Source organism: Bradysia coprophila, unplaced genomic scaffold (genome assembly GCF_014529535.1).
Source record: "Bradysia coprophila strain Holo2 unplaced genomic scaffold, BU_Bcop_v1 contig_94, whole genome shotgun sequence".
NCBI classification, from domain to species: Eukaryota; Metazoa; Arthropoda; class Insecta; order Diptera; family Sciaridae; genus Bradysia; species Bradysia coprophila.
Window position 1 is genome coordinate 4,167,776 of NW_023504022.1, and position 14,688 is coordinate 4,182,463.

General features: G+C 37.2%; 1 protein-coding gene across 1 annotated transcript; it reads right to left on the reverse strand.

Annotated features, from left to right (window-relative positions):
• Positions 1-9,000: 9,000 nt before the first annotated feature.
• Positions 9,001-10,357, reverse strand: LOC119085020 (L-rhamnose-binding lectin CSL3-like). The gene is made up of 4 exons (XM_037195198.1): positions 10,170-10,357; positions 9,809-10,102; positions 9,445-9,741; positions 9,001-9,380 (listed from the first exon to the last, which is right to left on the reverse strand). Exons 1-4 carry the CDS (start codon positions 10,258-10,260, stop codon positions 9,085-9,087), a joined length of 978 nt encoding a protein of 325 aa, XP_037051093.1. The 5' UTR covers positions 10,261-10,357; the 3' UTR covers positions 9,001-9,084.
• Between the last annotated feature and the right edge of the window lie 4,331 nt (positions 10,358-14,688).

The following is a 14,688-nucleotide window of genomic DNA, read 5'->3' on the forward strand; positions in this document are numbered from 1 at the left end:
AAATGGCAATGATGTGAAGTTTACAACGAATCCATGATTCAGTGTCGATTCAGTGTTGTTGGTATTTAACTGTTGAAAAATGTTATGCTTGCTTTCCACTTACCAAAAAAGTACTCAGTGTGACAGACAAAATTGATGTTTGTTTATTTGACATCTCACTCTATTACGGCTCTCTCACGGAGCGATTTTTGTTGAGTGGAAACCATAATTTAGTCTGTATTCTCAGTCATCATCCGTTTTGCATCCGTGTACATGACAGTTGGTATTTCATACAATAGAGCACATTGTTTGAAATGACAATTGTCACGTCTCTCCATACACTAATTCCAGTCGACATAGATTGCTTGTAATGCTTGATTTCCACTTACGCCATTTTGCCTCAGTTGTTCAAAGAGTAAACGGAGCGTGAACGGCGTAAGTGGAAATCAAGCATAACAGTCCGGAAACTTAGACGCGAATGTCAATAGTCACACGAAAACTAGACTTTTCATTTTTATTCCGAGTCATGCAATGGATTTTACATGCTACATACTTTTCATGGTTCCAGCACTGCTTTCGATGCCCTCAGCATGTAATAGTACATTGAATGACAAGGGGCGAAAGTAAAAAAATTCAACCGTGTGCACAGGTTGAATTTTTTTACTTTTGTCCCGAGTCGTTCATACTATTTTTTTTGATACCAACATTGAAAATTGATACGTATCGCAAACATCGCAACAAAATGTTGAAATAAAAAGGCATTTAGCCAGAAAATGCGGGGGTCCGTATATGAAAAATTTAATAATTTAGCCATCACAACAATAACACACACAAAAATTAAGATATAACTAACAAATCATTCAGTAACAAAAAGTATCAACTTTGTATGCTAATTTCAATAAGAACACTGGCGCACAGTGTTTTACAATTTTGATCAAAGTATTCAGCATAATATGAGCGGATTTTGTTGATAACTCGACTCATTTCTCTCATTTTCTGTGACGTCATTCACTTTCGCTGTTCGTTCAGTTGCGTTCGCTCTTCGTTAAGTACTTTCTCCCCGTGGGATGCATTTTTTTACTTTCGCCCCTCATATGCGGGGCGAAAGTATCATTTTTCAATGTTGGTATCAAAAAAAATCCATTTCATGCTTCGGGGCCGAAAATGAGGGCAATTTTTCGAATTTTCTCGGGTTTCCGGCCCTCTGCATGAAAACTCACATGTGCACCTGTTTGGGACGGTTGATTTAAGGCACTTTCGCTTGTAGACCTCACTTCGTTCGGCCTACAATCCGCGAAATTGCCTAAAATCAATCGTCCAAAACAGGTACACAAATGACTATTACATAACTCGGAATAAAAATGAAAAACCTCGTTTTAGTGTGTTTATTGACCTCGGCTACGCCTCGGATCAACAAAATTCACACGAAAACTATACTTTTCGTCTTTTTATCCTTAGTGATGCGAAATACTGTTATCACATACGCACGGTGTTCGGATGTCAAAATTACTTCACTCGACGTTTAATTCAAAAAGTACACTTCAGGTCTATGTTGTTGTCTCGTCAACCCCTCTTATTACACAAGCGCCGTTTTTAGCTTTTGCCCTGTAAAAGGCGTTTGCGTGGTTCTAAAAATCTGAAACTTCACAGGATGACTCTAAATAGGCGTTAGAATCGATTTTTGATAGTAGGGCCCTACCTTAGGTCCGGCCCATCGACACGGACCTAACGATTTTTTCGTTGATTTTGGTAGTATTCAATGCGCTGAACACGATGGTGGTGGAGAAAAAAAAATTTTATGTCGTTTTGCCTGTCAAAATGGCCGCCGAAGTGCAAAATTTTGCACTTTTCAATTGCGTATTACGGGCTGTGGTTGATCGATTTCTGCGCGGTTTGTGCCTACTAAGGGGTAATCGAGGGTGTAGATTCCGAAAATCAAGTTTTTACGGCACCTCACAGTGGAAGAAGTGCCGCAAAATGCGAAAAAAACTGTTTTTTTGGGTACAAAAAATCGTTTTTTTCGTATCCCATTCAACATTTTCCACTTTATTGAAAACGGCTATTATTAATGAAAAGTACTCTAAAAGACCTTTCAAATGAGCCCCATATCAAGAAAATCCTTGGTGCCGTTTCCGAGCAATTGAGGTTTAAATGTCGAAACAGAGGCCCAACTTTGATCTCAGTACGTCCACAAGATGGCGTCTAAGGCTATAGGTTACTTCGGCAATTTTTTTCTAAATATAAAGTTGAGATAGGTCACAGAACAAACGGATTCAAATCGAAGTCACTGGACCGAGATATGAAAAGATTTGTAAACGAAAATTTTGTGACATTCTTCAGTATATGGCGCACTGCTTCTTAAATGAAAAAATTTTCGTTGTACAAATTTAGATATTGCAACGAAAGAAGTTCCAGCACTTTAGGGCGCACTAATAATTAGAGTGTGAGCGCCACAGCAGTGATTGGGGCAAAACATCCAATATCCGAAGCCTCTGCCTGGAGCGATTATGTGGTCTTAGGGTCATATTTTGCTAAAAGATTTCCACAATAAATTATTTGTTTTGCATCTTTTAATGAATTGAATTACCTGAAATATGATAAAGCCTATCGATTGCACAACATTTTGCCATAAATCACAACACTTTTTGTTGCATTCATTCATTTTTCATTCCAAAGCGACATTTTATTATTATTTTTGCAAACAACAACAAAATGTTTTTCGTTTTAAGACGTCAAACGGCAGTGCTAAAGGTACTAGATCAAACTGTGTCGTCGTTTGTACGCTTTTGTAGGCGCGAAAATTTAAACAAAAACCAATGCTCGAGATAAATGTACTAAGTGCTTCAATTTTGAGCGTATTTTTGTTAGCGCGAAAATATTCGAAAGGTGTAATAATAACATATTATCGCGTGTGATCGTTCTAAATTTAGTAATGTGCGTTACAGTCTGTCTTTGCAAATTAAATGTATTAGCAGTCGGCAGTTTAAAACTCATCAACTATTCGGTTGCAAAAGTGCGTTGCGGGTGGGTCTAAATAATTTTTGTATTATGTTGATTGCACAAACTCGAGCAAAATTATAATTTTTTTGACTTACACATAGAAACAAGTCTGACATTATTGAATATAAAATAGCGCCAGTTAGCAAATGTACAGGTGAACTTATTCACGCCATAAGTCCGCTGAAAATTCAAAACTTGAAGTGGCAACTACAATTCAAACGTAGCGTCGTATATGAATGATTCACGATATTTTCATACAAGAGTGTGTTGAAATTTATTTTTCAATTCATTTGTTCATCTACTGATTCACCCGAAATCAGCGTTGGGTGGAGTCGGGTGCAAACGAAATGTTGGTCAAATTAATTAATAATTAAGAAATTGTTGTGCAATTTAATTCGGCCGTAATAGATCGACCTCACAAGATTTGTCCTTTTAAAAAATTTAGCAGAAGCACTCATAGAACAAACTCACCGGATTTGACGTTTTACAGATCGCGAAGGCGTTTATAGATCGATATTACCGTATTTTCCCTTCTACAAAATGTAATGAAGACTCTAAACTCTTATAGATCGATCTCACCAGATTTGGCTTTTAGCGAAATCTCTAATAGAACGACCTCACGGGACTTTTCCTTTTACAAAATGTAGCGATGTCCTTTTAACGAAATGAATTAAAGTAGCTAATGGAACCTCATGGAATCTGCCCTTTAAAAAAATGTAGTGAAGACTCCAATAGATCGACCTCACAGGATTTTCCTTTTAACGAAATGAGGCAAAATCGCTAAAATAGATCAACCTCGCCGGATTTAATATTTTACAAAATGTATTAAAGACGCTAATATATCAACCTCATAGATTTTGTCCTTTTGTTCTTTAACAAAGTGTAACGGGAATGCTAAAATAGCCCGACCTCATTGGATTTGCCCTTAAACGAAATGTAACGGGAACGCTAAAATCGCTCGACCTTATTGGATTTGTCCTTTAACTAAATGTAACGAAGGCTCTAATAGATCGACCTTACCGGATTTGTTCTTTTACAAAATGTAGCGGGAACGCTAAAATAGATCGACTTCACCGGATTTTCCCTTTTACATAATGTAGCGGGAACGGTAATAGCTCCAGCTAATTGGATTTGTCCTTTAACAAAATGTAGCGGAAACTCTAAAATAGCTCAACCTCACCGGATTTTCCCTTTTACGAAATGTATGCTCAATCTCTATAGGTTAGCAGGAATTTAACAAAAGCGTATACTTCATACATTTTGCTGTACACAATGGGAAAGGGTCTGATAATCATACTTTTTTGCGCGTGCATTTCTTGAATGACCCTTTTGTCTACATGTCTTTAACGAGAAATTATACGGCAAATTTGACCACAACATTTAACAAATGTAACAAACGCAATTACTAAATGAAACCTAGAGTGATGGTTAAGGCAGCTATGCTGCCTTCTCGCATTCAGTTGTAGGCATTGGGTGCAGCTAAAATATACTAGTTTCCGCTTATGTGATAAAATAGAGTACACACTTGTCACTATCAGTCTCGGCAAGAGTGTAATGGTTATTTGGATCACAAGGGACGAAAGTAAAAAAATTCAACCGTGTGCGAAGTTTGCAGCCCGTGGCCGAAGGCCAGGGCGGCAATCGCACAGGTTGAATTTTATTAAGTCGTGCCAGTCGACACCAGACGGAACACATGTTGTTGCTGTCATTTACTTTCGCATCCTCGTTTGAGGGGCGAAAGTACTTTCGCTCCTCTGTTGCGAGGCGAAAGTATTTTCGCACCTCTTGTGATGTCGTGGCTAACTGAGAGTTGAATTTTAATACTTTCGCATCTCATTCGGGAAGCGAAAATTACAACTTTCGTAGTTGGTGTAATGAAATATATATTACATACCTTTGAAACCCAAACCAATTTCTTTGTTTTCACTAGGTGTGTAATAAGCTACTTTCGACCCTAGGGAAAACAAAAGCATGTACATACGACTCTGTTAGTTTGGTTTTCGCTGTTGAGCTTGTTGTTAAGTCTAAAGTGAGAAAGTTTAAACAGTCTGTTTAAAAAAAATCCAAACTTAGTATACTGGTTTGGCCTGACTAGCCTAGGGGACCTAGGAAGCTGCTCAAACGAAATGCCAAAAAGGTATTTACAAAGTAATAGCAGCGCGACCTTTTCTTTTTTCTTTTTTTTTATTTCTTCGAGTTTTCTTTCGATGGAATATGGTATGGGGGGCATAGTCAATTCGAAGGAGATTAACGAAGTGAGAATCCAAAGATTGCAACGAAAATTGGAAGAAAAAGTAATTGAAAATAGAGAACTGAAAGAAATTTGTTCGATCGATAATAAGATAATCCACGAACTGGAAGATGCTCTAAAAGAACTGAGAAGAGAAATAGTCATTTTGCGTAAAAAACAAATAAAAATTCCTCTGTGAAGCCGAGTTTTTGATGAATTTTGGAAATACATTATGAGTCTGCTAAATGTACATGGTGTTTTCGTGGAATCATGACCTTGAGTAAATCCGCCTTTTTAAAGGCAGCCATCAAGTGCTTTTTGAATATTTTCGCTACAAGTGACGAAAAGTAGCACTTTCCGTTGCCTTTATTGCGAAAGTATATTTCCATAACAACTAAACACATGCTACTTCAAGGAAAAACGGCATGGACCTGGACCGCAACCAGATCAGTATCACCAGTTAACTTATTGAGTCTATTACTTCATTTGGTATAGCAACTTTCAACATATTGACATCTTTTACCTCAATAGTGTTATTATTAAAACCTTGAAGGGTGAAGGTGATGCAAGTCCTTTTGTTTCAAATAGTGAATATGTTTGTTCCAAATAACTCGGTGTGTTTGGGACTAAACCTACCTTGCCCGTTTCTCTTCTATATACTCATTGAAGAGTATAACCTGAAGTGAATCATAACTCGCTGACCCATGAAGCAATCGTCTCCTCCTCGTCTTTTCTACCTCTTAACACATTCATTCCTGAACCCAATACCACATTTGTCGTCTTAAGAGAAAGACGCACAGAGGTTTAGAGGGTCTACGAATTATCTGTGCAAGAAAAGAAATTTCGTCCATTGATCCATCGTTCACTCAGAGTCTCAGCGTCACTTTCTCACCATATTCAAGACTTCAACCGAGCTAAAACAGAACAATGAAGACCACGAAAGAAGGGCCATATTCTAAGTCCAAGTACAGTCAAATCCGCGTAAAAACGCAAGAGCGAATTCCTCGTTTGTAATCAACATTACTTTGCGACCTCCATGCAAAACTTTTTGCAAACGTTTGCAACATCTACAGATTGTCTACATGGAGGTCGCAAAGTAATGTTGATTACAAACGAGGAATATTTACCAGAAAATAATTACCGAAAACGAAACGAACGCTGCCGATTTCATCTACAGGAACGTAATCGCAACGTTTTCGCTTTTGTTATATTAACATGTTCATTGTTCAATATTGAATATTGTTATCACATGCTTCGAAAATAATATGGAGGACCAAGCGTTGACTTCATAGCGCCATTTCAAATTTGCGCCACACTAAACTTTTTAGACCCGTACGAAGTACTGGGGGTCTTATAGGTTTACGCATACGTTTGTAACACGTCGAATTGGACTCCCTGAGTAAGGGGAAACCTATTGTGGTTGTCTAGAGATGCCAAATCAGTGAAAAAAAAATGTCCGTCTGTCCGTCTGTCTGTCTGCACGATAACTTGAGTAAAACGCATCCGATTTTGAAAATTCTTTTTTTTCCCGTTTGGTAATGTCAAAAGACAGGCTAAGTTCGAAGATGAGTGATTTTGGATCGACCCCTCCCGAGCTGTGGCCCAATAAGTGCTTTACGGTTTTTCGAAGATATCTCCGGACATTCAAACGTTACACTTGTAAATGATACGTCAAATAAAAGGTATTTACAATACCGATCGACAAAAAACGAGCCATCAGAACAGTCGGAGCGTTTGCTGCGACTGAGCCCCGTACAAACCCGTATATCTATTGCGTACGTGACCCTAGTGCGTCTGTCACCCTACTTTGACCGTAAGCCTATTGCGCCGGTTAATGTAGTTAAAGTAAAATTATTATGTAATGTGTACATCTTAGAAATTGCGCATAGCGCAATTACGAAGCCCCGTACGACGTTCCTTTCAAATGAAACAAAAATTTCAAATCGCCCTAAAATTTTAATTTATTGAGTAAAAATACACATAGGGCCCTAGTAGCGGCCTTAGTCCGAGGACCCAAATTTAATTTTTTTTCAACAACATTCTATTCGGCCTTTGATTACCTTCCAAATGAAACAAAAATTACGAAAAACGGATGAAATTTACTCGAGTTCTATGTAAAATACACATAGGGCCCTAGTAGTGGCCTTAGTCCAAGGACCCAATTTTTTTTTTTTTTTTTTCAACTACATTCTATTCGGCCTTTGATTACCTTCCAAATGACACAAAAATTACGAAAAACGAATGAAATTTACTCGAGTTCTATGTAAAATGCACATAGGGCTCAAGTAGCGGCCTTAGGCCAAGGACCCAATTTTTTTTTTCACCAACATTCTATTCGGCCTTCGATTACCTTCCAAATCAAACAAAAATTACGAAAAATGAATGAAATTTACTCGAGTTCTATGTAAAATACACATAGGGCCCTAGTAGCATTTCACTTCTAAGGCCCTAACTCACGGTCCACTCACCCGATTTTAAAAAATTGACAATACCTATCATTTGCCGTTTCATTTACATTTCCATCGTTTGTTTTGCCATAAATATCACCAAAAGACCTTAAATCACTTATTAGGTGGCCCTAACTCACGAAGGGCCGACCCGAATATGCCCATCTTCGAACTTAGCCTCACTATTTCGACTATCTTTCAGGGAAAAAAAAAATTTTGAAATCGGATTTGATTTACTCAAGATATCGACGTGACGGACAGACGGACAGACAAAATTTTTATTGCGAATTCGTCATCTATGAAAATAGGCAAACACTTTGCCCTTACCGTCCGAATTCCATCAATTACACACGGCATCGTAATCCTATAAGCCCCTTCGTACTTCGTACGGGGCTAAAAAGTTTATGGAAATCGGATGACCGACTCGTGAGTTAGACCCCTTGGTGTGAAAAAGGCACAGGGCGGCAAGCAGTTTTTGCTTGTAGGTCGGCCACATTTGAACATATTTCGTTTGTTTTAGCTTTATTAGATAGGTATTGACCGTACCAATCAGGGAAAAAAAAGTTCATGAAATTATGTTCTCCGGAGCGTGAGCTAGGTCTCTTGAAGTGAGCTCTTATCTGGCTACTCGGAAGTACAGTGAACGTGGTGTATTTTGTCAATATCTCGAGTAAATTTTGACCGAATTTCATGAATTTTTTTGTTTGAAAGGTATTAACGATTGTAAAGCGTCGGTAAAATTTCCGGTCTCCTAACAAAATGGCTGCCGGTGGCCATATTGGATTTTAATAAAAGTGATATATATTGGGGAAAATGGTACTTAGAGAGTTTCTGTTAACATGGAAATAATTTGTTATGTGTGTGGGGTGTTTCAGGCATTCCATATATGGACATCTATATACAGCTATATTGAGCTATATACAGGCATGTAGAGCTATATAATAGCATATATTTATCTGTGAAATGTTTATTTATATGTAAATATAGTTAAATATAGCGGTTTATAGCTGTTTAAATAGGAATTTATGAAAGTTGACTTCGTACGGGGCTGTCTATATTGCCTCCGGCGATTTATTTGTTGATGATAACAAGGCAAAGAGTGGATAATGTAAGTGATTTTAAAGGGCGAATAGTTTTTCAGCAGAGAATGAAGTAAAAGAAATGAAGAGTTTCACAGTAAAGGCTTTTGATGCGAATAGGTGTTTCGTACGGGTCGGCGTTAGCTATGTTTAAAACAAAGAATGAAGCAAACAGCCTTTTTTCAGAAGTAGGCTGCTGTAGTGAACTCCTGCTCAAAACAAATGGAAAATGTATTCGAAACATTTACCACTTAAAACCGCTTAATTTGTAAGAATGTGCTGTATTTATTGAAAAGAAAGCGAAACTGTTGCAGTACAGTGTACCGTGTCCCAACATCAGCCTAAATTTTTACTTTTTTGGAATGCACTCGTACATCACATCCAGATATTTAACCGTACCCGAACATGGATTGGTGCCAAAAGTATCGTTCACAACCGGTATGGTGCAGCTCTGCTTATCAGTGCATCTAGTGCGCACAACCTCCAAGCCTTTTGGGTGGGAACATTTGTCAGTAGCCAATTCGAAAGCCTCACAAATAGTTTTCGTTGAGCGACCGTAATTTGCGCTGATTATATTCACTACAAGTCCTGCATCGCATTTAAGAGTCAAATCAGAATATTGGCAGGCTATCAGACGCTTTTGAGCTAAGAAAATTGAGAAGAAATTGAAGTTGGTCTAAATGTTACGGTCCTTTAGGCTACAACTCACATTTAACGCATTCGTACTGTATGTCTAAGTACTTCGAAGATGCTCCATCGCATGGATCTTGAAATACTTGGTTGGTGACTGGTATACTGCAACTTTGTTTCGTTAAACACAGATCGATAGCAGTTTTCGTGCTATTCTCACTGAAACAGTCTTTCCTATCAATCAGAGCTCCGTTCTTGCAAGTTTTTGATACTTGTTCGCCATAATTTGCACGCCGAACAGAGACTGATTCTCCGTCACCACATTTTACGTCCAAATTCGATCCTTCGCAAACTATTGATTCTTTGGGTGTCGGATCTATGGTAAGAGTAAACCAGAGTGAATACAGAAAGCAGCTTCAATGACATGAATTTCGTTTACTCACTTGGAATGCACTGATACCTCACATCCAGATATTTGACTGTTCCCGAACATGGATTGCCGAAAACATCGTTGCTAGCCGCAACATTACAACTTTGCTGCTTATTGCACTTAGTCTTCACAATCTCAATACTTCCTTTCGCTGCACAAGCGGTGCTAAGCAATTCATTAGTTTTGCAAATGGTTTTCGATAGGCGACCATAGATTGCATTTACCACATCGATGTAATATCCTGGTTCACATGTTATGTTCAGCGAAGTATATTGGCATGCCAGTGATTGTTTGGTGTCCGGAAGCGCTGTTGTTACGATTAAATGATTCGTTAATTAGGAACATCGAAGATGGATAATAGCGCAGATAATTACTGTCAACATCTTGGGCCCACACTGGCCCTCCATACATTACCACCAATGATAGAATGGTAATTGATAACACTAAATTGCTGTTTATAGCCATTGTCTTCAGCTTTGCTTTAACAGATTTCAGACAAGTTTTAATTAGCTTTGCTAACACTCTCTGTAGATATGTTACACAATACTGCAATTGACTTCAATGAATTAACGATCTTTTATAGGTATTTATAGGCAAATCAGGTATTCTCACGTACAGTATCTGTGTAGGAAACATATTATGAAAACCAACTTGCAGGTAACGAGCGATAGCGAGGGGTAACATACTCTTTTACTTTACGTTACAATGTGATTTACGAGAAAATCACACGGAAATCCACGGTGAGCTTGAAAATGTCCATACCTGAACCTGATATGTCGTGCACATGATATTATATTGATATTGGTAGAGTGCAGCTGGTTCAATTTTATTATGCTCGATTTTACTATTATCTGATTCTTAATCACGAGGCAGCCCTCAATAAAAAAATTCATGTGCACGACATATCAGGTATCGACAATTTTTAAGCTCACCGTGAACCACGTGATTTTTATAACCGAAAACTTTTTCAGTTAAATTAAGAGTGATATCGCCAAAAATTCAACCAATTTTTGTGAAAATGAATAGAATTATTCGGCAATCTGGGCAAGCTATGGCTCGTTTGAATCGTCTTTCAATTCTAAGAAATAGGTATCTTTTACTTTTTCGTTTAGTTTTCCATTTTCGGAGTGACCACGTCAAAAGTGATATAAAGGGGTCGTGAAAACAGTCTTTTTGTGATACCTCGAGATAGACATGTTTCTAAAAGTTGAAATTGTTGTAGAAATATAGGCCTCCGGCAGACTTTTATGAAGAGTATAACTCGATTTTCCACATATAGTTTCCATAGTTGGGAACGGTTATGACCTCTTGGGCAGTACAAAGAGTACATCATGAGTGACCATTTAATGACTGTAAATAAACGGTTCGCATTTCTGCTTTACAATAAGCCCATATTCGGTGCAAGCAATTGAGTTTCTGTTCTTTTTTGAAGTCAAATAAGTGAGGTTTTCAAGGCCAATGATCGTAGGGCTCAGGACATTTTTGTGCTGAACATGTAATTTTGATCTCGCTTAATACATTTTCATCGCTCCTTCCTGTTTGACGACCAAAAACAAGTTGAAAACTCTGGAAATATGGGTCTACTGGGCAGACATTTTACTTCGACTAACCTGTGGCGCGCAACACAAAATGTCTGGGGAGTGTTTTACGTGGAATAGGAGAGGGTAAGTCCAACTACAAAACCTTATAGATACTCCCACGGATAAGTGCTGCTGCAAGCTAGCAGGAATGTCCATACATTTACCATATTTTGAGTCATAAGTCCGGAACGGGTGGCGGCCCTTACCGATGATTATACTCTTTATAAAGGTCTGCGAGAGGCCTATATTCCTACAACATTTCAACTTTTAGAAACATTTCAATCTCGAGACATCACAGTGTTTTCACGACCCCTTCACATGCTGTTACTTTTCACGCGTTTACTCTAAAGATGAGAAACTAACAGAAAAAGTAAAAGATACCTATTTCTTAGAATTGAAAGACGATTCAAACGAGACATAGCTTGTCCAGATCGCCGAGCCATTGTTTTCAAATTGGTTCAGATTTTGGCGATATCACTCTTAACTTTTTTCTAGTTTTCAAGTTGGAATCGATTTTTGTTATGGCTCTTTACACATTTGCGATATTCACGTAACGACCATGAACTGGCCTTGAGTTTCAAGGAAAATTTCGATTGTACTGAGCAATCATTGCCGTTTTTCTCAAGGCTGTATACTTTGGGGAGGTCACGCAGATCGTCATTTTATTAGATACGAGAGAACACACCTTTTCCATACAAACAAATTCACCAAAATTGAATTTGTATGGCGTGGTGAATTTTTTGTACGAAACGTGGTGTGTAACCCGCGTATCTGCATCTGCAATACCTCCCCAAAGTATACAGCCTTGTGTTTTCTGGCACATCTGGATCTCAATAAGACCAAAATTCGATAAAAAAATCTGCAAAGTCATGGCGAGTACCTTAAAAAACCGAACTCAAAAATGTTTATTTAACATTTTAAAGGTCGTATTTCTAGTCAAGGCTGTATACTCAAAGTATATAGCCTTGTTTCTAGTTGGGGGAAAACAAATTTTTAAAGAGATTCTAGAAATGGTCAACCCCCCTAGTATATGATCTACAGAGATTGCTTTTTTATTTATAGAAGTTGTCCAATGTTTTGTGGTAAATTCCGTCCGTTGTCGGCGTCGCCCTAAGGCAACATCAATATACAAAAATTAATGATGCTGAATGTAGATTTTTGATTTTAAACTGGCAATGTAAGTTTTAGATTATTTTTATTTTGTGGCAATTTGTAGATATTTATTTATATTCTTGTTTTGTGATAACACATATAGTTTTCTGTGCTTAATGATCACATATCCACTCCATCATTTTGTTGTTCAATGAACGCATATTAACATCTATTCCATTTGTTATTCCCTTGACTGAAAGTCAGGGTCTTACACCAGAAAATACCGAAAAATGTGGGTAACAAAAAGGTTCACTGTGATTGAAAATGTATGAAATGCTATGAAAAACGTTAAATGTGGGTAACAAAAAATCGTTGAGGGCACGATAACTTGAGTAATTTTTAACCAATTTGGATGATTCTTTTTTTTAAATACGTGGAATTAAAATCCCGAGGCTAAGTTCGAAGATGGGCTACGTAGGAGTAAGGATCTGGAAGCTATCCGAGAAAAACGGGATTTTATACTGTTGATCATAGCCTCAATTAAAAAAGATTTGGTTTGGTAGTGTGGTTAAATCATATAAGTTTGTTTTCGACGTGCATGAACTAGTAGGAAGAATAATTTCATCATTCGATGCCCATCTTCTAACGTGTAAACATCTCTTGCTAACAACTTGATAGGTGACTATCAAATTTGATAGTTGACTAACAACTTGATAGTTGACTGAAAACTTGATAGTTGACTAACAACTTGATAGTTGACTCAAATTTGATAGTTGACTAACAACTTGATAGTTGACTAACAACTTGATAGTTGACTAACAACTTGATAGTTGACTAACAACTTGATAGTTGACTAACAACTTGATAGTTGACTATCAAGTTGTTTGTCATTTATCAAGTAGGTAGTTTTTTACTCCCTTTACAACCACATCTTACGCCAGCAAAATGCCTGTTATCAAATTAGTACACTTCGATTAAAAAGTGTAAGAAATTTTAATAAAAAAGTTAAATTTTTGCAGGCAATATAAGATGAATTATCTAAACTAATTTTTGAAGATTTTTTTTAAATACATGGAATTAAATGAATCAAAGAGAATATTTTAAAAATTTTACGAGTGTGAAGTTTGCGGCCAGAGCGAAGCGAGGGCCGTAATCTACACGAGTCATATTTTATTTATGATTTGAAGTTGATTGAAAATCTTGAAAATTGCAAATTTTTAAGAAAATTGAGAGCTCGAAAAGTGGTCAAAAATAATTCCACCTTACCCTCGATGGTTTCCAAGAAAAAAAAATTGTCAAATGTTACTGTCATTTGCGTGGAGTCATTAATATATAAAATATATATTATGTATTAAATGTGACAAGTTTTCATGAATACGTCAAAAATACATTTAGAAAAGTGTCAGTCAAGGGACCTGACCCGCCCAAAAGGTGGGACCTAGTTTAACAAAACTCCTTTGGTTAGTTGGTCTTATCGTTTTGTTCATCTTCGATGCTCTAATTCAGTATAGGATAAGGATATTGATCATTCAATTGATGGAGCTAAATAGCCAATGTTCGAATGTTTTCCAATGCGTAATATATGAAACTTATCTGAATCTTTCGGACAAAGTAAAAGTCTTTGATTTTACATGGAATTTTCAAACATTTTCTAACCGACGTTCTGAAACTAAAAAAAGTGGAACTATCTTCCCATTGCGTGAGTGCAGTGTGACAATGCAGTGGAACTTTTTCAATTTTCGTAAATCTGTCTATTTTGGATGAATTCTGGTGGCTCAAGGGATGGTTCATCCAAAATAGACAGATTTTCGTAAATCTGTCTATTTTTAGTGAACCATCCCTTGAGCCACCAGAATTCATCCAAAATAGACAGATTTTCGAAAATCCATGAATTTTGGTGGGACAAGGGATGGTTCACTAAAAGTAGACAGATTTACGAAAATCTGTCTATTTTGGATAAATTTTTGGTAGCTCAAGGGATGGTTCACTAAAAATAGACAGATTTACGAAAATCTGTGTATTTTGGATGAATTCTGGTGGCTCAAGGGATAGTTCACTAAAAATAGACAGATTTACGAAAATCTGTCTATTTTGGATGAATTTTTGGTGGCTCAAGGGATGGTTCACTAAAAATAGACAGATTTACGAAAATCTGTCTATTTTGGATGAATTTTGGTGGGACAAGGGATGGTTCACTAAAAGTAGACAGATTTACGAAAAT